A 26,216-nucleotide genomic window follows, 5' to 3' on the forward strand; every position below is an offset into this window, starting at 1 on the left:
GATCAGACTGTTACCATATGACCTTTGTTTTCAAAACATAGTGCTTAAAATATACAACAACCAACTAACAAACTATCTGGAAAGGAAAAGGCTGTGTTGAAAGAGTTCCTTTAAATTTTTTTTTAACCAGTTTGCGGAAGTTTGAACAGAAAAAAACAATTAAAGAAATGGATATACACTTCTTAGGACTTGTATAAAGTCTCATGTTTGTCATTAAATATGATACACAAATTGAGAATTCATACTCCCCATTGTGATAGTAATCATTACTGTTCTTTAGTTAGATCTAAGTTTTTTGAAAGTGCTTTGTTAGAAGTGCAACTTTTTTTTTGTTTGAAGTAGTATTTGGTAGGCGATTGGGTGTGACAATGCTGTTCGCTCAGACTGGTAATTTTTTTAATATAACTGTGTAGCTGCACAGTAAGCCTAGTATTTCCCCCTTAGCTCTTGTATTAATGAGAAACAGTGTTGTCTAATGTTACTGTGTTACTTGTAATTCAGTAGAGCTCAAATAACTCCCTCAGGCTTGGTGGCCATACTGTGGCAGATGCTTTAATGTCAGGAAGATGTCCTCTCTGCACAAAGAATTTAAGTATCTGACCTTTGCATTGGCTTTGCCAGTGAAGAATATACCCACTTTGCTGGTATCAGGTTCATGCAACAACAGAATTATTTTACTTGCTCTAAAATAAGCCAGTATTTAATTTTCCTGTTATGTTCCTAATAATTAAATTTAAAAATTCTCAAACTGATGTACTTGATCTTTAGACTTTCAGACGTGTTCCTCTGCTAATTGCTATGTCAGAGTGTATTGATGCAGCCACATAGCTGGTGTTCAAATATTCCCGTGCATTCAATAGGAAAATATGATAGGAATGCTGTCACTGTGCAGTGAGAAAAGTTTGATATTTTTTCCCCCCAGAAAGTCTCATTAGAAAGAACTTCAGCCATTGAGATTTGAAAAGGTTTGTTTTGTGAAGCTCTGTCATGCCAAGGAAATTGCTTTCTTACATTTTCTGTTTAAAAACTAATCAATTGATCAATCTCTTCCCATCTCCCTCATATACTTGTTCACCAGAGGATTTCCTTCCATGCCAATTTTCCAAAATTCAAGTTGAAAGATGCAGGTAGATCTTGTGTACCTATGCTTCAGCTTCTGAATTCCATGTAGAATGGTCAGAGCTTCATGAAGGCGGCATTAAACCTTCGTATCTTGGCAAAATGATATTTTTTCCCAGTATTTGAGAAAAAGACAGTGACCATAGGAAGCAGGTAGCTGTGTGTTTCGATACATCAAATAACTTCTATCAATGCAGTTTATATATTCTTCCACAGCTTTTAATCTAAAGGCATTTTTGTGTTTGTTTGTGTTTTTTTTTTAAATTCATGTCTTGTTTGCAAATCAGGCAAGTATTGATGGAATAGCAAATAATCATCACCAGAATAATTGTAAACCAATTTTGTAACAACATGAAAAAATTTTGCACTGCCAAATGTCTTGTTTAATATCACATGAAATAATGGAATTATCATTCAAAATTACATTGCTTTTGCTTTTTTTTCATCTTCCATTTACTAAGCAGTACTAGAATGACATAAATATTTATCTGTGCAGGTATGTTGCCTGCATTATGTATGCTATCTTTCATTTTGCTCTAGGAAGGGAACTACATTTTTAAAGACTTGTCCTCTGGTGCGGTCATACAGAAAGTTGACTCTACTACCAGCAGGGACAAGGGCTGGCATCACATCTGTCTGCTGGCCATCATGCTAATTTCTAAAAAAATATGTAGGGTTTTGAAAGCAAAGGGAAAGCGTGAAACAGTGGAAGAGACCATCTTTACATTTACACTTAGTCCTCTAAGATATGGAATATGACCATCAAGATTTTAGATTAATTTTGGTAGTGTTCAACGGAAAACATCTTGATTGTGTGGTATTAAGGCCAAGGCTAAGATGCTGATTGTCTGTAGCTGCTCAAGGCTTATTGAAATTTGTGGATCATCTCTATATGTTTTTAAAAGTAAATTGGAAAGTGGCATAGCTGCTCTGCATTTTCTACAAAGCTAGGTTGTCACCATTCTTATTACTATTAATTACTTAACTAAGACCTTATATTTATACCATTTATGTGCAAATTATTTAATTAAGATAGAGGTTGAGTTATGGGTGTTCCACTGCCTTTTCTTTTGTTCTGATTCCTCAAACTGAAACAATTCCAGGCAGCGAATGCGTATTCAAGGTCTTCTTTCATAGCCTGTACCAGAAGAATGACGTGTTATGCAGTGTTAGCAATTGTAAACCTGGAAGTACAAGCTGGAGTGTCAATGGCCTTACAGCACAACTTCTCATAACAGAGAATAATGGGAAAAGGAGAATCTTGGGTTATGTGGTAAAGAATGAAGGTGCTGTCCTGGGGTTAAATAGCTCATAGAAACAATTAATGGCATTACTTAATCCAGGATTCCCTTTTCCATGCTCCTGTAAGGTCATCTATATCATAGTGTGCTTTAAAAAAAATAATGACAATATGTTGGTATTTTGTTTTATGTGAGAAGCCTCTAGACTTAGAAATGTTTTGAATAAAATGTAGTCATGGGACAACTGGAATTTATTTGAAGGTCTTGATAAGTTTGGAAGCTTTCATTAGAAGATGCTCCAGATCATTAAAAAGAAAATAAAAACCTGATGACTAGGCATGTAAAAAGGCAGATGTTGGTCTCCGGTCCAAATACAGTAGAAGTGTTGGGGGGAAACCCTCTTGAGATCTCAGACCCATAAGTAAGCTACATTGTGAGAAGAGAACTTTTTTTATCTTTAAAAAGCGCACACTGTGTTGATCAGGATTTCTGTCTTTTGAGTTAATACAAGACAATACCACGTGCTTCTGCAGCGGGACCAGCCTTATCAGAGCAGGTAGAGAGTCAACCAGGCCACGTGATGTGTTGTTCTTTTTAAGGGCCAAGGAATCTGAGGATGAGAGGTAACCACTGAAAGATGATGGGTGAAGATGGGTGAATTGCAAACATTGTCTGACGAGCACTTAGGGAAAGAGGCGGCAAAGAAAGTTTTTGAGGAAATTTTCAACTGCATTCAGCAAACTGAATCAAACTGATGCAGATTTGCAGTTCCTCACCAAGCTTTTGTGATGATTTGGATTAAATATGGGGTAAGATGTGCACGCAGCCGGTATGCAAAGGAGACTTGTATGTTAATATAATTTCTTTGGAAAAATTCTTACTGTTGGCAAACATGCAGAGGTTAGATTATATATCCTTATCACTTTGAGGAATTTACTCCTCAACCATATGGAAATAGCTTTGGGGCCTTGTAGTTTCTTAAGAAAATTATGTTGCAAGCATTGCAACATAGAAATCAGATGTTTCATTGCTTCTCTTACTGCCAAGGAAACAATGGAGGTATCCCATGTAAAGTTGTAGATTATTTTTGCAAACAACATTTTCTTGAGCCATTTGTCTTTTTAATGTCTGTCAGTGGTAGAATAATTTAAATTTTCTCTGGGATGTCTTAAAATGAGGGGAGGGAGGTGGTTTGTAGTAGGTTCTGACCCTATCTATAGCTTTGCAATCACTATGTACGTAAAACATGGATAACAGAATGCCCCAGCACAAATAAACTTAAAAATATATGCCTGCTTACAGCTTTATTTTTCTAGTATAACTTGTTTACTAAAAGTGTATTAGAAAGACTTTTTCTATAAATTTTGCCAGGAGATGACTTTCAAGTAGATAGTTATTTCTTTACTTTTTACTTGATTTTGTAGACTCTTTCCATCAGTGTAGTTATTGGTGGTATTGTTTTTTTCATCAGGGTGGTGGGTTTTTATATCATTTTATCTCTACTAGTGCTCGGTATTAGATTATTATTTCATATTGCTTTTTTTTGCATCGTAATTTCTAAGGTAAGAAATTAATGAGTCATGAAGACAAGATTGCAGCTTCTTTTATTTGTCAAGGAATGAGATGGAATATAAGTGAACATGCTGAGTTTTTCAACTGAGTTAAAAAAATATCCCAAATATGAAAACAAAAGAATAATGAAAAGACCAGAAAAAAAGAAACAGAAAAAAATATTTAGACAAATCTCATTCCAATTAGCTTGTAGATTAAAGTTTCTTTTTAAAGTGATATAATCCATAAAAGAAAAATAACTTCTTGTTCAAATATTAAGGTCTGTGTAGCGTACTACCAAGTTTCAGAGGGAAAGTGTTTTCAAGGTCTTTTCATGAATGGTGTGTTATGGAATGGGGTCACTCGAAAAGGAATAATTACAGAGTGATCAGAAGATTCCTTTGAAAAGATTGTGCTAGACCTTCTGTGTGGTTTGTGGAAGAACAGAAATCAGTTTTGCTCCTAGGGTGGGCTAACAAAATGTATTGTGTTTTTACAGCTACTTCTATCTTTGCCCCAAAAGATGCATGCATCACCTCGGCAGTGCACTCAGCCTCCTTAAGGTCATTGCCTAGAAAGCAGATCTTGGAGTTGTTAGAAGTACAACATGCTGCTGCACCATTTGACCAACTGCAAAAGTTTAGTTCTGAACTCTAATGAGTCTTTCTTCATCTCTTGTCTTAGTACTACCAGTTCTTAAATAATTAATTCCTCTTTGATTGTACCTCTTTATGTGTTTTTATAAACTTATTTGTATTATCTTATGCTGTATTTTATTTGTACTCAGCCTTTTCTCTTTGTTTCGGAGCATGGAGTTACAATAAAGAATTAATTCGAAGAATATTTTTTCACCCTTTGTATAGCGTTCATACTGAGGATCTGTGATCTACAGTAATTCTTATTCATTTGGAATATAGTAATTTGTTCCTGTCAGCACAGGGGCTGGTTTGTTGTTTTAAATTGCTGACTTTTGTTTTTCTTGGCATGCTCCCCAATACAAATTGAACATCTGACAAAAATCTATTTGTATGACAGTTCAGTCAAGATAGGTGCTCTGTGTTGCCTAACAGTACAATTTGGGGTCCCCAAGATAAAAGTTGACTGAATGCCAAGATTTTAGTAGAGCTTGTTTGTGCAGATAACAGAGGTAATCCATATTCCTCAGGTCTGTACATCAGACAGACAAAGGAGAAATATGTATGCACACCGTTCTCTTTGAGACAGTGGACTGGTAGTTTTTTTCTTAATAACAGTGGGGACTATCTAACCCCTGAGAACAGCAAGAGACCTGACACCAGGGATGTTCCTATATGAAATTAGAGTGATTAGGAGGTTCTTAGAATGCTTCTCCCCCTTTAGCAGATACTGCCTAAATAAATTATTCAGTGGATCTGGTTTGCAGCGCCCTGGCAGTTTCTGCTCTTATGGGGTTACGTCTATTTAGAACCAGACTCAGATTATTATAGATCCAAAAATTGATCCATAATACAGTGGAATAGGAAATCCAGCCACCAGGTCTTGACTGTATTTTCCAGGGTGATAGAGGCAAGTGTAGCAGCCTTAGTGGCCATCTGTGGAAATACTGTTTAGGAAAACATATACTGGTTTCTAATGATCCCAGCAATGATTCTTCCAATAAGGTATGGAAATATCCTCTTTTTGATGGAGTGGTCAGATCAATAACATGAAATCTGAACTAGGAATTCTAGTGGCCTAGCAAACAATTTTTGATAAAATAGTTTTAAGGTACAATAATTGCTTTTCATCCGCAAATAAAAATATTCCCCGGGTCAGCTGTGTGCAACAGTGCACCCCATTTTTGCTGTTTAACTGTGGAATCTCTTACATTTTGGTGTTGATGCCAAAGTATCACTCTTCTGGGTTAGCGCAGGACAAGTGTTTTCCAGGTTGACGGCCATCCACGCCATGAATTTAGTCTTGAAGACTTCTTGCTAGTTACATTGTGTTGCTCCGAGGGTGTCTTGATGCGCAACCTGTATATACCTGGGAATTCTCAGGATATCTTTGAGTATGAAATCACGTATCATTTTATATTAGGATTTTTTAACACACAAATGTACTAATTAGTTCCTTATCCATTTACTTGGAAGTATCTCCTGAAAGACCCTAATTCTTGCTTATTTCTCTTCTATCTGTAGATTTACTGATCTGTTAATTCAAGTTCTGTGATCATCCATTTTTTTTATGCCTTGCAAAATCTAGGTAAATAAATAAAGTATAAATGGTTCATCATGCAGTGTAGTCAAGATCAGCTGGAATGATATTTTGCTTTTTTTCTTGATCTTTCGGATGGAAAGACATCTTACCTGTTCAGTTCTTTCTTACCTTTTATCGAACTTTCTCCATCTTTTTTGCAGAAAGGGTATAACAAAATACTTTCAACATGCAAACCGATGTTCAATACATTTTTAAAACAAGAGTATGTTGATTGATTTTTATCATCCTGCTGCAGATAAATGCCCACAGTCGGTGTCAACATTTCTTGTAATGTTTTAGGTCATGTATTATCAGCTATATACATCTCGATTGAAGGGGAAAAAAGTATAAGCTGTCACCCAGCAATCACCTAAGCTCCTTCCCTAGGGCTGGTACTTCAGAAGTCTTTGAAACTGTTGTGATCCTGTTACAATGGTTGCCATTCTTCTGTAGACCCATAAAGCTGCCTGTAGTTAACAGTGGACAATGACAATGGACAAATGTCATTTGGGGCTCTTCAAGATAAATGTTCTTTGTTGTGTGGCATACGGTCCTGTGTGGGACAGGAGAGAGGGAGTTTAGGAGACAACCCAAAAACCTGAGCAGAGTGAGGGAACCAGTAGGGAGCGGTGAAAAAGGGGGAAAAAAATATGATGCCTCATCGCACTTTGTGATAGAAAGAGGTAAGTATTGATCACACTGGAGAAAGCATGTGATAAATTGGGGTAAGAAGGTACAAGCTGGGAAAGGTGTGAAGTGGAAAACTGATGAATGATAAGGAAAGAAGAGGAGGTGCTTCACCTGAGAGTTTAGTAGGGTGGTTGCTGTCACTTTCAGTGTCTTTGTGTGAGTTCATTTTTAGGTTAAAATTTTAACCTAAGATTGTTACATAAGTTTGTATCTGTCCCTGAATGCTGAGAAGTCAAAACCCTAGATATGTATTACACACTTGGATCGTTTTTCCTTTCATTCCTTCTTTCTGTGGTTTTGCATATCAGGTTCGTGAATCAGAGTTAGAAATACTAGGTTTGCCATATGCTATCAAACTTTGTTTTTCTTTGTATCGGATCATCTGTATTTGATGCTAACAGCTTTGTTATACTAGAATTTTCTAAACTGTGCCATACAAGAACAGCTGGTGGGGTAGAGGGACAGATGTTTGGTCAAATGGGACTGGGCCTTTCTTGCACTTCAAAGGAGCTGAGCAGAGATAAAATATGACATATAGTTCTCTTTTTCTAGTAATTTGAATATTTGCTGTTATTTATTAAGAGATTGGAGAGCAAATGACCTGTATGAGCAGAAATTGGAAAGTAATTCATTAGATAATCTTTCTCTTACTGTGGAGTTTAGCCTGTTGAGATGAGAACCTCTGAATTAAATTCATATTGCCAATATCTGCCCCATGGAAGTACTGTTACAACATTCTGTGATATAAATTAACTGCTTTGGATATTTTAATTGTTACCTTCTTTCTTTGGAGCTTCACTTCAGTTTTGTTCTAATGAAAAGTGGGATAACTTTTGAATTTAATCTTTGCCCTAATATTGAGATCTGAACATCTTTCTTCTTGTGCATGAATGCTTGTTCAGTTGCTATTTAAATAAAAGAAGTATTATGTAAGCACTAACCATCAAGGTTTATTAAGTATGAAGATTCTTAGATGTACCTTAAACTCCCTGAACTGCTGATCATCAGAAACTGCCAGCGTCTACTGAAATGAGAATTATTCCATCCCTGCTCTGTTCCTTAAGATTTCCCCTTGTTAGCCATTAATGGCCACTATGGGAGGCAGTACAAGTTCTGGACTAATTGAAGCTTTGACTGATATGGCAGTCTTTATGCAGTCTAACATAAAGTAAGGTTTTCCTTAAGGTTCACACTACATTGTCCTGACAGCGAAAATCTAGGCAGATCAATAGAAATGTGTAAGCATTGTTGGTGACAACATAGGAACAGGGACAAAACAGAAATACTCAGTGCATTTTTTTAGTTTGGACATCAATATTTACTGGGAAATGAGCTACTGCCAGTATCAGTGTTTCTCATTATTCTTTTTGTTGTATGTTGGTCCACTTAGAGGCAGAATTTCTGACTGCACTACAGGTAAGGGGAAAAATAACAAGTTAGCAGAAGCCTGTCTATCAAAAAGACACTTTAAATGCCAAATATCTTGTAAATACCAATATTTTGTGTAAATATACTGTCTTTCTGTTACACTGTGTTACAAGGCTTAAGATTTAAGTTCTGAAGAAATGAACCAAGCAGGGGAGTGGTTGGCATGGCTATTTTTGATACATATATGTGCATTATAATAACAACAAAATTGTTCATCCATTTTACGTACTTTAAGAAAATTAACATTGTTTATAAGTATTTTCATTGAATGGGGGAGACTGAGGAACTGAAGTGCAGAGGGTAATATCAAGAGGAGGACTTCAGTTAGAGAAATTATAGGTAGTGGATTAGTTCCTGACTTTTATCTCAGGTAGTGTAAAGCAAGAACTGCTAATCATCAGCTTGTGATAAAACTAGAAAATGCCATGTCTGAACATCGGCTAGTATTTTATCATATTAGCTATTGATTTAACACAGCATGAAACAACTGGTTCTGTCCCAGTAGTGCCTGGTGGGGAGCAGTGAAGATACAGATTTACTCCTCCTCCAATCTGCTGCAAACTTCAAAGCCCAATTGTGACCACTTGACTACTAAAATTACTAAACTCAGACAATTTTTCTCTTTTTCAGACAAGGCAATGTTTCTGCACGTAAGTGAACACGATCTAGAAAGAAGGAAAGGAATTCCAGCTAAATCATGTTAGGGCAAAAATAATAAATGCAATAAGTATGGACAGCAAGATCCAAGAATTGGTTTTGACTGGGCTGTGCTATACACAAAGTATTTTTCATTTTCCTTTTTATTAATCAACAGTTTGAGCTAATGTGCTTATGGTCCAAAATACTTGCATTGAACTACACAGAATGAGCACCATGTGGCTATATTTATATGCAAACCACCTTAATTACAGCATTTTTCTATTTAATTATTCTTTGCATCAAGCATTATTTTATTCTGTATTTAATGCTGAAGTCAGAAATTATCCTCTGCTACTCTCATTGAATAGTTTTTCATATTTATTATGATTAAAATTTTTTGGACTCAACTGAAATTTTCTTATTTTGTGTATTATTTTCAGAAATAAAAAAAACCCAAACAAACAACAACATGTATATGGGTGGAAAGATGCCTCTGAGAGAGAGTGTGTATGCTCAGTGAAAAAAGGACAGTGCCTAAAAATAGCTTTTTATGCACTGAAATGTATTTTTGGAAAGGCCTGCTTAAGTTTCTTTGGTTTAAAATAGATCCTATCAGAGTGGCACAGATGTAGGTGGGACAATTCAGCTGCCTTGGAAACAACTCATTCATCTGCCTTGCCCTCATTCTAAGTGTCCGAAATAAGATGTGTCTTTATGGCTTCCCCTTGTTTTTTGTTCCTGGAGTTCACAGTGGACAAAATGTGTGATTTATTGATAGAAGTGAGCTCTGTAGCAAAATTCTGCAAAATATAGGAAAGCCTAAAAGCTGAAAAAATACCATCTCTCCTAGGCTTTACTTACTATTAGAAATGCGGGGAGTGGGAGAACTGAAAAAAGATGATGGTGGCATTCAAGAATGGAATCTGTTTCAGCCCTCTTACAAATTTTCATTACAGTTGCTGATCTCAGTAGTGTCTGGCTAGAGAGTGCAGGTACAGGCTGATAAAGGCAATTAAGTAATGAATGGAGGAGGAAGGAAGTAACGCTTGGATGCTTCTTTCTGGGAAAGGAAGGAGCTGGTGGAAACTACCAGCAGATGTCTTGTTAGTGTTAGCAATGGGATTCTAGGCTCCAGATGGAAATACTGGCTGAAACAAAGATGCTTTAATGAATGCTTCGTGTTTTGCTTTAGCGGAGATGTTTATCACCCTTTACCATGAGCTAATTAGTGTAAGCTAATTAGTTAAAATCTTAAGCCTCCTTGAGTTTTGGTTTTTTTTTCTCCCTGCTTCACTGTCTTTGGGAGCACTGTCTTTCAAAAAAGTTGGCCCTCATAGTATAAACTTCTCCCCTTGGAGGAAAATGGCTCCATATATTAATTTTCTCGGTTCATCTGTCTGTTGGTCCAACACACTGAAGTTTATTGTCTGTCTCCAAGATTTAGCAAGTAATTAGAAACCTACCACACAGTAAAACCTTTTGACCACATGGCAGTCTGATGTACATGATCCTGATGCATAGTTCCTCCTTGTCTTCTAAATAGCATTTGTTGGATAAATTATTCAGTTAAATTGCATGGTAATAGGTGTTATTAAAAGAACAAAACAAAAAAAGGCATCAGTATAATATATGAGTTAGATCATTTCAACAAGGAGATGGATTGAGATGACCAATGAAGGTTTCATAAAACAAACATAAGCTTAGTGTTTTACTGGGAAAGGGCACTGGGAGTTCTCTACTCCACTGTTATGCTTAACAGTTTTCCCTGAAAGATAATGTTTCCGAGAAACTTGCAGCTCTTACATGTATGCTTATTATGTGCATATACCACTTCTAAGTGCTTAAGAATTTCTGCAGACTAACCTGAACATGAATTGAGGATCAATTTATCTGTCAACAATACTGGCTTAATGTTGGTAGTTTCTATTCTTTGTGTCCAAATTTTATGTTGATGCTGTGGTGCCTTTTGCCTCCAAGTCTGAATGTGAGCCTATGCTATAAACAACAGAAATAATCTCACTTAACCCCCCCCCACCCAAATAAATAGTCAAGTTGTGGATTACTTCGAACTTGTATCAGATGTGGTCTTACACCTGAGGTATCTTTTATTTTCAAACTGTTGTCTGAGTAGGGGAGGGAAGGTGTTCCCCCTCTCCAGCCTTGCTCTTGCCTTTTCTTCCAGTGTTGCTGGTTGAAATGACTGTGGTAAATAAGGGTCTGCAAGTTGCAAAACCTTTGTGAACAAATTAGACAAATATATGCCGATGTTTGCTGTACGTATCAAGGCAAAAGGCACTAACAGCAGCTAACTTTAAATTTAGCAAGCTAGGTTATCAGACTGGTCTTTGAACATGCACAGGGTGGTAACAGGGAAGCACTAGATTTTTCTGGAAGGTAAATCTGAGAAGGAATTGAACTTGAGTGATCTCATGTGCAATTTAAAGGAATTTCCATTGACTAAATAGGCAAATTGGTTAACTTAGCCAGCTAAGCTGATGTGGAAAGATAGGTTTTGTATTGAAATAAGATAGCTTAATAATGGTCACTTTAAGGAAACAATAGAAAGGAGTTGTATGAAATACTGAAATTAAAGTACTCAAAAATATATTACAGGAACAGAGTAGTAGATGTAGGTTAACAGTAGATAGCAGAATAGCTGCAAATCGGCAGTGCAAAGGCCAGACAGCACTGTGTCGGCCTACAGAGAGGTTACAGTTAAAGTTGCAGGACCATTCAGTCACCCTTCATGCATCAAGGGATGCCTAGCGTATTTTTTTTGAGATTATGGCACATGAGTAAAAAGGCGGGCAAACTGTGGTGCAGAACAGCCCAAAGCTGAAAGCACCTTGGAGAAACTGAATTCTGATGAAAGTAGTGTATACACAGGGACCAAGACTTGTTATAGAGCATGGTAATTCAAAAAAGCAAAAAGATGATAGTTATAATTTAAAAAAAAAAAAAAAAAAAAAAAAGAGAGAGAGAAAGGATATAAATACCAGGCTAAGGGGAGTTATTCATTGTCGTGTTTGGAGAGTGCTATCCAAGCCTGAGCAATGCTTATCTGATGTTTTCTATGCTTGAGTTCATAACTCTTGTATTTCATTATATTACTCTTCCGTGGATGTGGTCTTGTTAAATTGGAAGCAATGGTAGTGAGTTTTCGAGCATTCTCTGAAAAATAGAAAGGAGGGAGAGGTCAGTTCCAGACCTTTGAATTTTGAAAACTCTTTCCTTTTCTAAGTTATTAATTTTAAAAGGCGGAGCTCAGGTAAATATGTTTTTCTAAATACAAATGTCTTTTTCACAATAGAAGTCATCCTCTGTTACTCCTTAAATTCACAGAAACGATCAGTTGCAATTGTCTCACAGGTCACCCGTTTTCTTTGCTACCTACAGCACGTGCGGTGCAGCCAGGTTGTTTGACCATCAGCCGTGTTGGTGACATACGTGGTCCGCTGGTCCCGAGTTTGGCATGGAAGTAGTTTTGTGGGCAGAAGCTTCATCTTTCACAACCAACATAATGCAATGTGTTGTATCCTCATGGGGGTTTGCTTGACCTTCGTCCTTGCCCTCACCCCATAATGAAACTAAAAGTGTGTTTGATGATGATTGTTGAAAAGAAGATTTATAGACCTGTGACTTCTACTTAAAATGGGTGATAGTATCTCTGCATTAATTTCACTTCAGCACTTGAAGTTTGATTTCTCTCTGCTGTTGTAGGAAGCTGATGACATTTGGCAGAGTGGCAGAAGACAAGTTTTAAATTGTGCATTTCTCTTTGAGTTGCCTGCAATCTTTTTTGCATACATGCAGGGAGGGCAGGCAAGACCAGGAGTGGCTTAAACATCGGTTTTTGCCAGCCAACACATACTGTCAAATTGATTCTTTCAATCAGCAGCTTCTTAGGATTTGTAGAATAGATTTTTTTTTTTTCTTTTCAACAGAAACATATCAGCTTTGGGTTTTTTATTTTCATAAGGAAATGATTGTAAGTCCAGCATTGCAGCAGGTTGTACGTTAGCACTATGTAATAGTTTTCTCTCTTCCTACGCACAACTGATAAAAACTACGCTACTTAGGAACAGGAAAACCCCTTTAGAATTGTGGTCTGAAGTGTCTAGTCTATTGCTCCTGGATCAGCTTTACAGAGAAATTCAGAAATTTTGAAAACTGAAGTTTGAACACAATTTCTTAAGCTATTTCAATTATTTTATTTCCTGACAAAGTGTTTTTGTGTTTCTGCTTCAATTTGAGCTTTAAAATTGTTAAGTAGGGTCACCTGTTTTTCTTCTACATTTGTTAAACAGTATCTTTTTCATTTCTGCTCAGCAAAAAATACTTAAGTATCTATTTTGAAAGGCAGAGATGCAAGTGTACGTTCTGTGGTATTTAGCAGTCTATCTGAGGATCAGGTCACTTTATTTGCTCGCTTTTAGTGAGAGCAATGGCAAAACTTGACTATTCTCAAAGAACACCAAAAAAAATCTAATTTACTCCTCCAAATTATTTCTGGTTATGCTAATCCTGAGTACTTATTTACATCTAGAGCAGTGCCAAACTCTGAAACAGATACCTGAAGATATTTTTTTTTAAAAGACACTAACGAATTTTGTATGAAAAGAAATGTTTGTGGTTAAAAAAGCCTTTTTGTTTGTTTACGCAGATTTCACAAAAAAACACTTTTCAAGCTGTTTTTAAAACATTGAGTCTGAAAAATGGAGAGGTTGGGACGAATGGAATTGCTGGGCCTTTTGTCTGAAATACACCTTGGTTTGTTGTCTGTTTGGGTGCTGCTTAGCATTTAGGAGTGGGAAAGCTATTCTTTGGTTCAGGTATGAAAATGTGCGATACTTTATATCAATTATTTGGCTGATTGCTGAAAGTGTGTTGGAGTGAGGGGGCATTGGCTAGTTCTGGCCTTCATTAATGGGAACATTTCAGAATGTGGATGGTAATTAAAGTATAGAATGCGGAAAATTAGGCCAAAATTGAATAGAAATGAATAAGTATGTGTTCTGTTGTGCAGATGTTGGAAACAGATTATTTTGGATACCTCTTTCTATCTACATCTTATTTGGTTACCATGTAAAAATAGGTCATACACCATGTAGATTGTTTCTCTTCCCATTGCCTTTTCTGTTTTTATGTTGTGATGTATCTGTATAGGTAGTAATTTAGCAAAATATCCTGTCTGCCAGGTGTGGGAACTAGCTGATTGTATTGTAATACCAGATCATTACTTAATTCATATGCAACCTAGCCTAGCACATGGAAAGCATTATAAATCTATTTACAGTGTGGCTGGTCTGATGATAACATTGTATTAAATTCCCAGGTGAGGCAATTTAAGCAATTGCTTTGCCATGTGTAGGCCATGGAAATTAACTTCTCATATGCTTTAGTAATAGACGAACTTCATTGGTATGCTCAGATTAGTAGTATAGCAGAATTCTTACAGTCTGGTTACATGTACCCTACTTCACATGTAGAATCATACAGGGGGGTGGTACTGCAGATCACAGATCTTAATTAGTTTAAGCTGAGTTAATTCATTTCAATTCTAATTTAGTTGGGCTTGCCCATGAACACATTCAGTTCTATTGGGAAATGTTAAGGCTTGGGTCAAGTAGACAGATTGTTTAAAGCCAAATTGCCAGACAGAGCTGAGCAAGTGTATCTGTTTGAACAAGGCTTTAAGGAAATCACCCAATCAGTATGCAAAAATCCTGTTCATAAACCAAGAGAGATCTGCCTGGAATCAGAAACTCTTCCTTGTCAGAAGGTCTGGGTACTGTAGTACATTTAAAACAGCCCTGAAACTTTCTTGGTCTTGAAGTTCTTGTGGAAAGTAGCTGAACCCTTTTGTGTCATTGTGTGTTTGTGTGTGCGCTACATTTGAATGCAAACACATACACGGAGTTAAAAACTCTTGTGTGCTTAGACTTCTTGTCTCTGTATAGGCAAGTAAATATAAAATAGAAGGAAAACTTCTATATATGACAGACTTTACAGACAAAAAACTGCACGCAGAACCTCTTAAACCTGTATTGAGCTGCCCAGAAATGCCTTGGATTACAAACTCTGTAAAGGTTCTGTCTTTTCTAGAAACATACATATAAAGTACCAGTAGACAGTGGTAACTGACAACTAAGACTAAAAATGTTGACAATTTCTTGATTTGCCTGGTTAGCTTATGTATAGAAGTCATTAACTATTTATAAAATGCATTATGAATTGGGTTCCTTCAAACTGTAGCAGAGTGTGTGACATTTCCAGCTCAAACTATCATTCTTGCATTTGGCTACAGTACATATTTATAAACAGCTGATAGTTATGAACTAAAAAAAGAAAAATATCTAAAAATTATTTAATTATTGAGTTTGGATGAACTGAAATAATTTTGATAGCCACATTTAAAAGTGTTGGCGGATATTACCTTAATGAAAATAAGAATAGTGATTCAAGATATTGATATTTTGGACAAATCCTGAAAGAACAAATTAACACTTTAGTTCAAAAGCCTTTCCTTTTATATTATTGATTCATTTGGTAGTGAAAGTGTGATCAAAAGTAGTATCAAATTATTTATTGATTATGGCAAAGAGTTATACCTAATTGTAGTCACAGAGTTTTTTCTTTTAATATAATCGCTGATTTTCAGATCATGACAGATTATTGCAATAAGAGAACAATGATACAAATATATTTATTAAGTTCAGTGGTGATGATATAAAGGATTACAAAGGGCTTCTAAAAATTGTGTTATTAGCATCTGTTTTTTTCCCCCATGAAGAATATTCTTTTTCCTTTCTTCCATGCAAGCACTTATGAATGAGAACATCAGCCAGTTAAATCTTTCACATAAATGATGTGTAACCAAGGACCATCTCAGTCTCTACATATAATTAGACAACTTGTTCACTGGAGAACAAGCTCATGAAGAATCATGCTCCTCATTTCAGTCTAATAATGATAAATACATTCAACACTAACAGAATCAATGGGGCTGAGTCATTTTGTGAAATTGGGAGAGACCGTACAGTTGGAACTACTAGACTGCAAATGGGAAGATTGAATCTTAATCAGAAAAGAAGATTAGATATTTATTGGTATATATTTGTAATTTCCTTCCTTGTTTGATGTGTATCAAATAAAAATAGGAAAATAATATAATTGAGCAATCTATGCCAATTTGTTGGCTTTTTGGTGAAAAAAGAGAAAAACAAAACCGATCTCCATATGATATTCTTGCATACTGTGGAGTGTTTTAGTCCCCCATAGTGATGAAATGAATAATTTAAACAGGCAGCTCTGATACCACAGCCTGTTTAAAGGTTCTCATTTCCTTTAATGCTGTAGACTACTTTAGCTTGGTTAGTATGAAACTGTGACAGCTGAGATCTCCAAAAGATTTGGCATAATTCAGCTCTTGTAGTAGGTCCATGATACGCTTTGTCCTTCCTATGTACATCTGTAGCTTTAGTATATAGTCTAGATCTGAACACTAGCAACTGAATCACAGATTGGTGAACATTGTAACGATGATGATCATAATAAAGGGTGAACTACAGAGGATAAAAAGCTAAAATGTGTTGCTCTGAGATGACCACTGCAAGGCTTACTCCACTGCTAGGTTACTAGTGTAAGGGGTGACCCTCTTCCAAAATTCTTTGTCACAAAGGTAATGAATTTCCCTATGCTCAGTGTAATTTCTAGCGGATTGTTCCCTGTGCCCCAGTCCCAAGCACATTTTTTGACATGATTGCCCAGTTATGGAAGGTTTGAGGAGGGATTTGTTTTTACTGAGTTCCTTCTGGTAATGACTACCATGGCAGATTGTGAGGGAAGCTCCCATCCATAAAGGAAGGCCCTACAACTTAGTCCTTGTTGCTCTTGGGTTTAAAAGTGATCATAATATAAAAACCAAACCGATTTTAGACAGTATGTTACAATTGCTTTCTGTCTTTTATGGTGCATGTGGGAACACTTAACTGACTAAGGGCCTGTTACTTGGCCAACAGAGAAGTTGAAAGCTGGGCTGATGTTCTCTTTATGGACTTCTCCATCGTTCTGTTGAGCGCTGTGCTACCTTGGTAGTCTTCAGACATTTGCTTTCCATTGCTCGGCACTTGATGTAGTTTAGAATGAATAAGATTATCAGTTCATGAGCAAATCTGGTGCTCATAAGGTGTGAATAATAACTGTCATAACGATCTAATGAATGACTGTCTTAGTTTTGTGGTGTTTCCATGAACTGCTGTAAACAAATGTTTCCTCTTACTGTTGTTTTCTCTCCTTTCTTTTGTCCTTTGATTTCTGGTCCTTTCCCAGTAGGCCTTCATAGCCTTAGTAGCATAGAAAACACTTGGTAATTTACTGCATCTTTTAAGTACAACCAGTTTGGTCAAATGTTTGTTGATCAGGTTTTGATTATTTTTTTTTTTTTTAATATAGAAAAAAGTCTTCCTTTTCTATTTAGTGGCATCACTGCAATGTTATGCCGAGTTCTGGGTCCAGCTAGCAAGTGTTCTTCAGAAAAATGCATTTGGCTCCTACACATGCATTTCTTTAATGCTTCTGCTATTAGTATGTATTGCCTTTCCCTGTGACCTGATTATCAGAACTAGGATCACACATTATGTGTCTTGAGCGTCACTGAAGCTGCTTTCATTGCTGAAATGTTGAGGATGTGACTGTCTTAGAAATGCTAGGGTTTTGCCATGCAGATTTGTCAAAATGCAGCAGTTGAAGAACTTTTTAATAACTTTTACTTGCAGATTTTATTTTTTTATCAAATAGGTATCCATTAGGGGGCTCTCGAGGTTTAAGATGATCAGCCTTGATACCAATGGCTTCGGAGCTTTACTTCCTAACCCTTTTTTCTTTTTGTTTTACAGAAAAGGTCACGAATCGCCTACAGTGATGAGGTGCGGAATGAGCTCCTAGGGGATGACGGGAATTCCTCAGAGAACCAGGTAGGATGCTAATCAAGAAGCCCTAGTGGGTGGCTGGAGGGTGAAGGAGGTCACTGGCACACTGGGCTTCTCAAGCTGCTCCTTAACAGCATTAGCAACAACTCATGTGGAAGTGATACTGTTTAATGCAAAGCTGGGGTCTTAATCAACTTCAAAATGTTTCTTGGAGATCTTACATTTAACCCTTTAACATGTGATCACTGTCTGCTATCTTAAAAAAAATCTTTTCTTCTCTTCTCTTTATTATTTAGTACTTAAGAAATAACTTGAAACGCACTGTTTGCCGACAAAGCCAAGGTCTTCACCTCAAACACATGTAAAAGGAATAAAAAAAGTACATAATGCAGCTTTGATAATAATGCAGTATAATTAAATCAACACTGGCAGGCAAAACAAATGAAAGTGCGCTCTCAGAATTAGGCAGTACCCCACTCAGTTTCCTTGTGTGATTCCTTCCCTAAACAGATTTTCTCTCCTTGTACCAAAAACACAAGTTGTATTAATAAGAGCATGCTTTCATAATACATGTTGTACTAGAACGTAGAGTGCTATCCATCTCTTTTAATGAAGGAAAGCTTGATAATCCTGAGTCTTTTTTAAAATCTGGTACCCGTATTGTTGTTCTGGACATTACAGTGAGGATCCTGCTTGACTACTGAAAATTATAAAGGCAACATTATATTCAGGGGACTTTGACCCACCTCTTAATATTTGTTTTGGTGCTGGAACTTGTTCAACAAGCTGTGTCTGAAAACAGAATGTTTTGTTTCTTTTTGAAAATCACATCAGCTGTAATCAAAGTTGTGCATTTTGACTTAGAAGTTAGTTGAAAGTTTTCCAAAATACCAGATTTTCTCATCTGACCAGATAGAATTTAAATTATTTTGTTATTAAAAGTAAAAATTGTCTGTCTATCCTCAATGTAAGCTCACTTCCACTAAGGACAGGAAAAAAGAAAGACTTGGAGACTTATCCCAGTACAATGAATTTTAAAACACGGACCCCTTAAGCCTTTTAGTTAATAAAAAGCCTAAAATACTATACAGTATTTTAAATGTGCTCTGTAAGTTTTAAACTCTGTATAAGACTTTAATACATACATCAATGAAATTATACACAGGATACAGTTTACCTGTAGACAAAAGACCATAGTCTAGGTTAGCAGCTCTAATAGCTATGTGAAGAGTTAAATATAAAACATGTTAATCTTCATATTTATATATTATTATAAGGGGAGATGAAGAGGGGGTTTATCCCTAAATAATTAATTTATGGAAAGGATGATTTTAGGGAAAAGTGTTTCACAGTATGTATGTCATGACTGTAAACAGTCTTGTGAAAGTGTTAAGATTCTGATTTTATTTCTTTAAAGTTGCTGCTATTTTTACATTTCAAGAAAAAAATTGTGTGAATTCAGACATAAAAGGGCAATTGTGATAAGAAGCTTTACTTATAACAGAATATTTTATGTGTAGGGATGAGATAAAATATGTTATTTTCACTTTTTAAGGAATGGTTTAATAACTGATTCACATGTGCACTTTTTGTGAGTTACGATCTTTTTTCTAAATTTGATGGAAGAAACATGGTCTTTTCTCAAGGAACCAAATGATACCTTCAACCATTTGTCAACATGAGTTTTTTTCTTCCAAATGACCACTTCTTAAACGGCAAAAAATTTTGGCAGATAAAGTAGTTTTTTGTAGTCTTTTAGGTAATCAAAATCCTTTTCTGTAACCCAACTTGAAATTGTTACTCCTCTACCCTTGAAAGTTCTGAATTTCTTTTCTCCCTTGAAAAATGTTATAAAATATCACCATAAAGAATTTACCTAACTTATTTTAAAAATGTGAATACCAGCATTTAAAATAAAATATTTATTGTGTTGCTCCAATAATCCATCTTGCAATCTCTTTTTCTCACAAAATGTAATTATTTCTATTTGTACTTATATGCATGTAGTTTGGGGTACAAGCGGTTAGTGCAGAAAGTTAGGTCTGATTTTGAACTTATCAGAATGTACAGCTATCCAAATCAAGGGTAAGGTTTGGGTACTTCCCATATACTGAGCATGTCATAGCGATGTATTTAACTCAGTAACGCCAGCTCTAATACACTATAATTCCTATGCATTATTGTATCAATAGCGAACTTGAACTAGATGATGAAAGGATGCCCAGGTATAACTTACAGCCATATAAAATATTTGAAGATGTTTCAAATTCTTGCTTTCATTTTGTCTGATGAAAATAAATATAAGTTCTTCTGGAAATAAATATAGGTAGATGGACTGACCCTCACCCTAATACTGTAGGACTTTCGCTTCTCAATCAGTTTGGATTAGCTTCAGTTAAACTGAAAAATTGTGTGTTTCTTTTCCCCAATTCAGTCACCAAACTGTGAAAGGGGAGAGGAGGGATTCCTCTTCTGACAGAGGAGCTGCCGAAAAAAGTTGCCAGCTCAGAATTGGTCCTGTACTAATCCACAAATATTGTTAAAGTCTGCAAATAGAAATGCTGAATACCTGGTTAGACTGGGGTGTTACCCAAGGGAAACAAGATATGAGCTGCGTGTTTTAGGTATGGTCTTTGTCATCATGATAAACATTTGCATAATGTTTTTGGTGGAGTAAGAAGACAAAAGAAGCTTACTGCATACCTGCTAGTGTGACCGTATTAAGTGTAGAAATAAACGGGGTGCTATTGGAAAAACAAACAATTTGGATCTTTTCTTTATTCAAATTCTGGGTTTTTTAGATGAGTTTCAAAGGTAAAATTGCAGCAAACCACAGCCAAGGTATAAGCTGTAATGAAGAGGGTCATAGGTATGGGTTTTCAGTTGTTCTCCCAAGAAGACAGATTGAAGTACAAAGAAGAAATTGAAGAATTAGCAAATGATGATTTATCCTTTGTCTTCTTCATTTTTCAAAAATGTCTCCCATGAGTAGCAGTCATTATGTGTTGATGACAAGTTAGGATACAGTTGTCTTATAGTGATTATACTGAGATTTAAGTAATTTAACCAAATAAAGTGCATAGAAACTTCTTGTAAGAAGTTTTAAGAATTATACAATCCTGCTATTCTAAGTTTCTTTTAAATAAATGCATCTTTGTTTAATGAGATATAGTGCTTTTAATGCATTTCAGGTTTAGAAAAGTCATTGCTTAGTATACGCTAATTGCTTCTCAATTTGAATCATGTGAATGTAGTCAGGCGAGGCGCATATGGAAGCTGAGAACCCAGAGATGTCCCTCCTTGCATAAAACCCCCACCACTTCACAGCCCCAAACCCAAAACCCTACTGTGTACGTTGGGTTGTTATTTATTTTCCGGGAGTGGTCTTAAACAGGCTGTCTTGCTTGTTATTCTGGCCACCAACATTTATCGAATCCCTTGAAAGTTTTGAGTTTTCCAGTGCAATGATACTACTTAAAGTTGTGGCTTCACTTTAATAATAATAGAACTGTTTTATGTGGCAAGTTGTATCTTTTTCAGAAAGTACATATTGGGTTAAAACAGAAATCCTTCTTGACCAAAATAATGCCAGGTATGGTATTGCCTACTTCCTTGAAACGCAGTAGTCTTCCTTTCTCTTTCACAACTATGTTCATTAGTAAGCTTAAATAAATTCACATTAGGTTAAACTGCGTGTCTGTGTACACATACATTGTATATGTGATTTGTGGTGAACAAATATTTTGTGGCTACTTAATTTCTAACTACAAAGTTGTGATAATATTAGATTTGGGCTTGCTGTGCATAAAGTGTGTCAAACTTCAGCTACAGACCAGGGGGTGAAGTTGGTCAATTTAATTCCCCGAGATCTAAAGAAGGTCGGTATCATTTCATATAGCCCTGGCAGAGCAGATCATTACCAGACACAAATCTGTTCGTTACATGCCGAGGGTTTATAGCAAAATAAATAGACTGTCATCATAAGTTCAGAAAATTGTGTGTTCGACCCACGATAATGTGTAAAGGGCGTTTAATAGAGTTCAGCATTTATTCGTTATCTATATGCGGACAGAGACGGCGGTAGCGTTATCAGCTTTTTAAAAAAAATTCGGTAGTTTTCCGTGTCACGTGACATGCCTCACAGACACACACACGCGCGCACACACGCACCCCCCCATCTCGCTCCCTCGCTCTCTGCGGCGCAGTTTTGATTTTAGTCACAGCAGAAGGCTTAGCCACAAGAGATTCCACTGGTTCAAACCAGCGTAAACCAGATTATTTTTTTTTTCTTTTTAGCCTACAAAGGAACAGATTACCTCTTGTATCAAATTCTGTATTGAAATAAAAAAAAAATAATAAAAAAAATCTTTGTTTCAAAAATAGGCTGATTATCATAACCTAAAATGGTGGCTGTGCACACGGCTTAACGCTGTTTACAGTTGAGCGGTGAGCATAATAAAAATAATGTTTCAAAACACAGAAGTAAAGGTAACACATTTTCATCAAGAGCATTGTTAAATGGGGGAAAAATACATCTTTTGTTAATTTGAATGAATATCTTTCAGTCAACGTTAAAAAAAAAAAAAACCCAAACCCTCTCCCATTAGTTAGCTGAGCTGCAAATCCCATGCAGAGCTTAAATTCAGCCATGCAGCACAAACAAGATAGAACATTTTTGTTTGGGACCTATTGAAAAAACAAATGTGCAGCATTTTAAAACTCTCATTGATTATAGCAGGGTGGCATGCCCAAACGGGCTCTGTTGCGGGAGAGTAGTTTTAAACTTTGGCCCTTTAAGTATCATAGTCAACTGAAGAATGCTGGCCTCAGAAAGAAAAGATAGCTATGTGATCAACTCCCAGATCGTCTCTTTCTAAAGAGCCTTAATGTTTGCCTTTTTGGGGAAAAAAGGGGGGGAAGATGTGGAGAAAGAGACCAATTTATGATAGGCCAAGCACTTGAATTTCAGCGCCGGTTCGGCGGACAATGCAGTTTTCTTTATACCAAATTCTAGCGAAGTTCCTTTAGCTACACACTGAAGAGCCATTTCAGGTTAAGTCAGTGTGGTAGTAGCCCTCCTAATTACATCTCGTTAGAGCCTCGTTGTCCGTTTTGGTAACGGGGTGAGGCGTATGTTCATTTTTAGACCAGCCATATGAAACAATAGAGAATAATGGAGGTTCTTTTGTTTCCTTCATGCTGGTGAGGCTTTATTAGTAGTAAACATTCTCAGTTTACACACGTGTTGAAAATTAGTGTTAGGAAACTGTGGGTGAAGTATCAGCATAAACTGAGATAATGATGTAGCTGTTGTAATTTCGAATTCAACTGGAATCGGTGAGAGAACTGTAATTTTTTATAAAGAGACACTCTTATGCAGACATTTGTTGTGAGTAATTATACGTTTTGTTCCAGTACAAATAATTAATCTATCTCTCTAAGGGGAGAGCATATTACAACGTAGCTTGATAATCAGACAGGGGGGTTATTTAGTTTTATAGTAAACCTGCCAGGACAATATTATTAATAGTGTTAGATTATGTTGATTTACAAGCATAAATTGATAACTATAAATGTATCGACTATGTGAGTATACACACACTATACGTGTGTATATATATACACACTGTGTAGTGGTCTAGGATTAAGAACCTGAAATGGGTCTTTTCTGAGGGAAATATGTTTCGTGTTGTTCCCTGTTCCTTTGTCTATTTTTAAATATGCTATGCAATAAATCATAATTCTGAGCCATTTAACTAAGCTGCTGCTTTTTTTTTTTTTTTTTTTTTTTTTAACTGGAAAAAACCCTCTATATGAGGTTCAATAATAAAATCAGATCATATAGTTCAGTAGAACTCAGGTGTATAAAAACTGAAATACTGGTTACATGCTATAAAGATGTAGTCATCTATTAATAAGTTAGATCTGCTAGTAAAATAAGAAATCAGTTGTCACAACTAAAATATACAGAAAACATTCTGAAAACTTGTATATACAAAACCACTTCAGCTGTACAATCTTCGAAGAGAGGAATAGTAAACTTGTTTTTTTCTTTATATTATAGACTTCTATGAAGTCATTCCCCTTTATTTCATGATGGTGTCTTAGATGTGGTTTAAAAGAGAATTTCACACTATTCTCTTTGTTTAATGTGACAGTGTGAGAAAGTGATCTTTATTCGTTCAAAAAACTCTGCATGTAGTCTATGTTTAGGTTCTTTTAATGTGTTTGTCTGTGATTTTTAAATGCTAAACATGTAAACAGATAAATTGTCAATGTTAATTCTGTATCCTGTCACACAACTGATCTTTCTTTCCTGCCATTTCTTTCCTTTTTATCTTTTTTGTGCGTTCATGTTGCAGTTGATAAAATTACGTGAAGAGGTGAGTACTTTCTTGCTTTTTGTTGTCTAGCTTCCCTTTAAAGCTGAGTTTCTAAATCTGAAGTAGATCTTTTTGTTCATTGTTGCAGGGAAAAACTGCACAAAGCAAAAATATTGATTACATTGCTTTAAAATATTCACTGTTGTGCCTCTTTTTCCCTAATAATTGTATACTTACATAGGAATCTCTAGATCAAACCTTAGAAATTAACAGTCTTTGATAGTGGAAATTTTTTTAAAGGCACTAGAAAAAGAAGGCGAAAAAAAGAGAAAACCTATTATTTGATCTCTGCTAGAATACCATGATCAAATCAGGTACAGTAATAATCATGTTTGCATCACAGAATCTTTGATAGGGTAAATACATTTATACACTGGTATTGAAAGTGAAAGCATTGCTTTGGTAAAAACCTGTGTTGAAACACTGTAAAATTTACACAGTATTTCACAATGTTTTGAGTTTGGTGTGAGGCATTCAAGTAGCTTATGTATTATGTTGGATATTGTATACCCACTGAAAATACAGTACAGGCAGACCTACGCACTCATATCAATATTTATTATTTATTTGTGAGTGCTGTAGATCTGTCGGTGTAACACTAGAGATCAGTATTCCAGAACACCTTTCTTCCAGTTATAAAATGACTCATAAATATTTAGAGAGAGAAGCCTGTTTTAATGGTCAATTCCTCAAATGTTTCAGTATATTTTCTGAAATTAATCTTCTCTGTCACTTACTGCTGTTGCAAAGCAGGTATCTGAACTGGGTATTTTTATTATTTCCTGATAGCTGCCAAAAAGAAGGTCTCAGTAAAGTCAAGATTACTTACAGGTCAGATTTCTAAGGGTTTCGTATGGAGAGTTCGAACCAGTGAAGTATTTGAATAAATATATTTAGACGCAAGAGTATTTTAACATCACATATTTGTCTGGTATCTTCTTTTTGAAATGTGTGCCCAGACGTATCAGTAATGAGTACTGAACTCTGCAGGAAAGGATTTGTAAGTTTTAGAAATGGTGATGACAAAGAATTGTAAAGTAACCAGATTAAGGACAATTACAGAGAATTCTTAAAAACAGTAAGATATTTGTGATATAAAGATTCTTTCAGTAATTCCCCGAGTGTTTTGTTTTTCCCTCTTCTTGTGGAGCCGATACTAAATATGTTAAAGCTACAGAGTAAAACAGTTAACAAAAACCCCAAATATTAAACAAAATAAACATGTAACCACATGAAAGCCCTCCCACTACTGCTGAGCTCCCCTCCCCAGTAGTCCCAGTATTTAAACAGATGACAATATTGTTGCGAGGGTTTGTATAACCCGATTTCTGAGATTTTTCAGAACAAAGTTCATTTGCTCATCCCTTTAGCAACACCTGCATGCCTGCCTCTCTGCTTTTGTGTTTTAAGAATGTTTTAAGAATGTAGTAGGATCATTTTTGCTTGCAAACAGATTATAGTTTTATAAACACAAAGATTCCTAATTTGTAAATTTACTCTGAAAATTTAATCAGATATAAAGAACAAAGCTGCTACTTAACTGCTGATCTTTTTCAAATATCTGTGAAGGCAAAGAAGAAAATTCAGGATGTTATTGCAAAGGGCTGCAACTTGGGAGCTATACTGAACTCACTCACACATTTTGAAGCTTATAAATCCTTTTTGTTAGCCACCTAAAAAATGTTAAAAACATTGCTTCTGGTAATTTTTGTCTTTGCTTTTCCTTGCTAACCTCATAAGTTACTTTTTCGTCTCTGCATATTATGAGAGCAACAGCAAATAGAACTAAATAAAGGGATTTATTATTTTGTCTAGATCAAAATTGTACAGGTAGAGAGCGAAATAATTTAAAAAACAATTGTTATCATTCTTTTCTCTGCACTTAGGTATCCACTATGTGTTGGATAGGATGTAATTGCAATGGTGTTTTTATACCCAATGCAAAATGCACATTAAAGTTTAAATGAAGGCTAGTACAGTGACTCAGGCATAATTCCTAGCTCGTCACATAGTGAAAC

The 26,216-nt window shown here is 35.8% G+C and overlaps 1 protein-coding gene across 7 annotated transcripts in view; it reads left to right on the forward strand.

Annotated features, from left to right (window-relative positions):
- VTI1A (vesicle transport through interaction with t-SNAREs 1A) overlaps positions 1–26,216 on the forward strand; it is a 276,781-nt gene that overhangs the window by 38,517 nt on the left and 212,048 nt on the right. For 4 of the 7 annotated variants that reach the window (XM_037401452.1, XM_037401458.1, XM_037401459.1 and 1 more), the window contains exons 4-5: positions 17,783–17,860; positions 24,178–24,198. In XM_037401452.1, the coding sequence (XP_037257349.1) occupies positions 17,783–17,860; positions 24,178–24,198 (99 nt within the window). The remainder of the gene's footprint in view (positions 1–17,782; positions 17,861–24,177; positions 24,199–26,216) is intronic. The other 3 variants (XM_037401455.1, XM_037401460.1, XM_037401457.1) reach the window with 1 other exon arrangement.

This window comes from Falco rusticolus, chromosome 9, assembly GCF_015220075.1.
Source record: "Falco rusticolus isolate bFalRus1 chromosome 9, bFalRus1.pri, whole genome shotgun sequence".
NCBI lineage: Eukaryota > Metazoa > Chordata > Aves > Falconiformes > Falconidae > Falco > Falco rusticolus.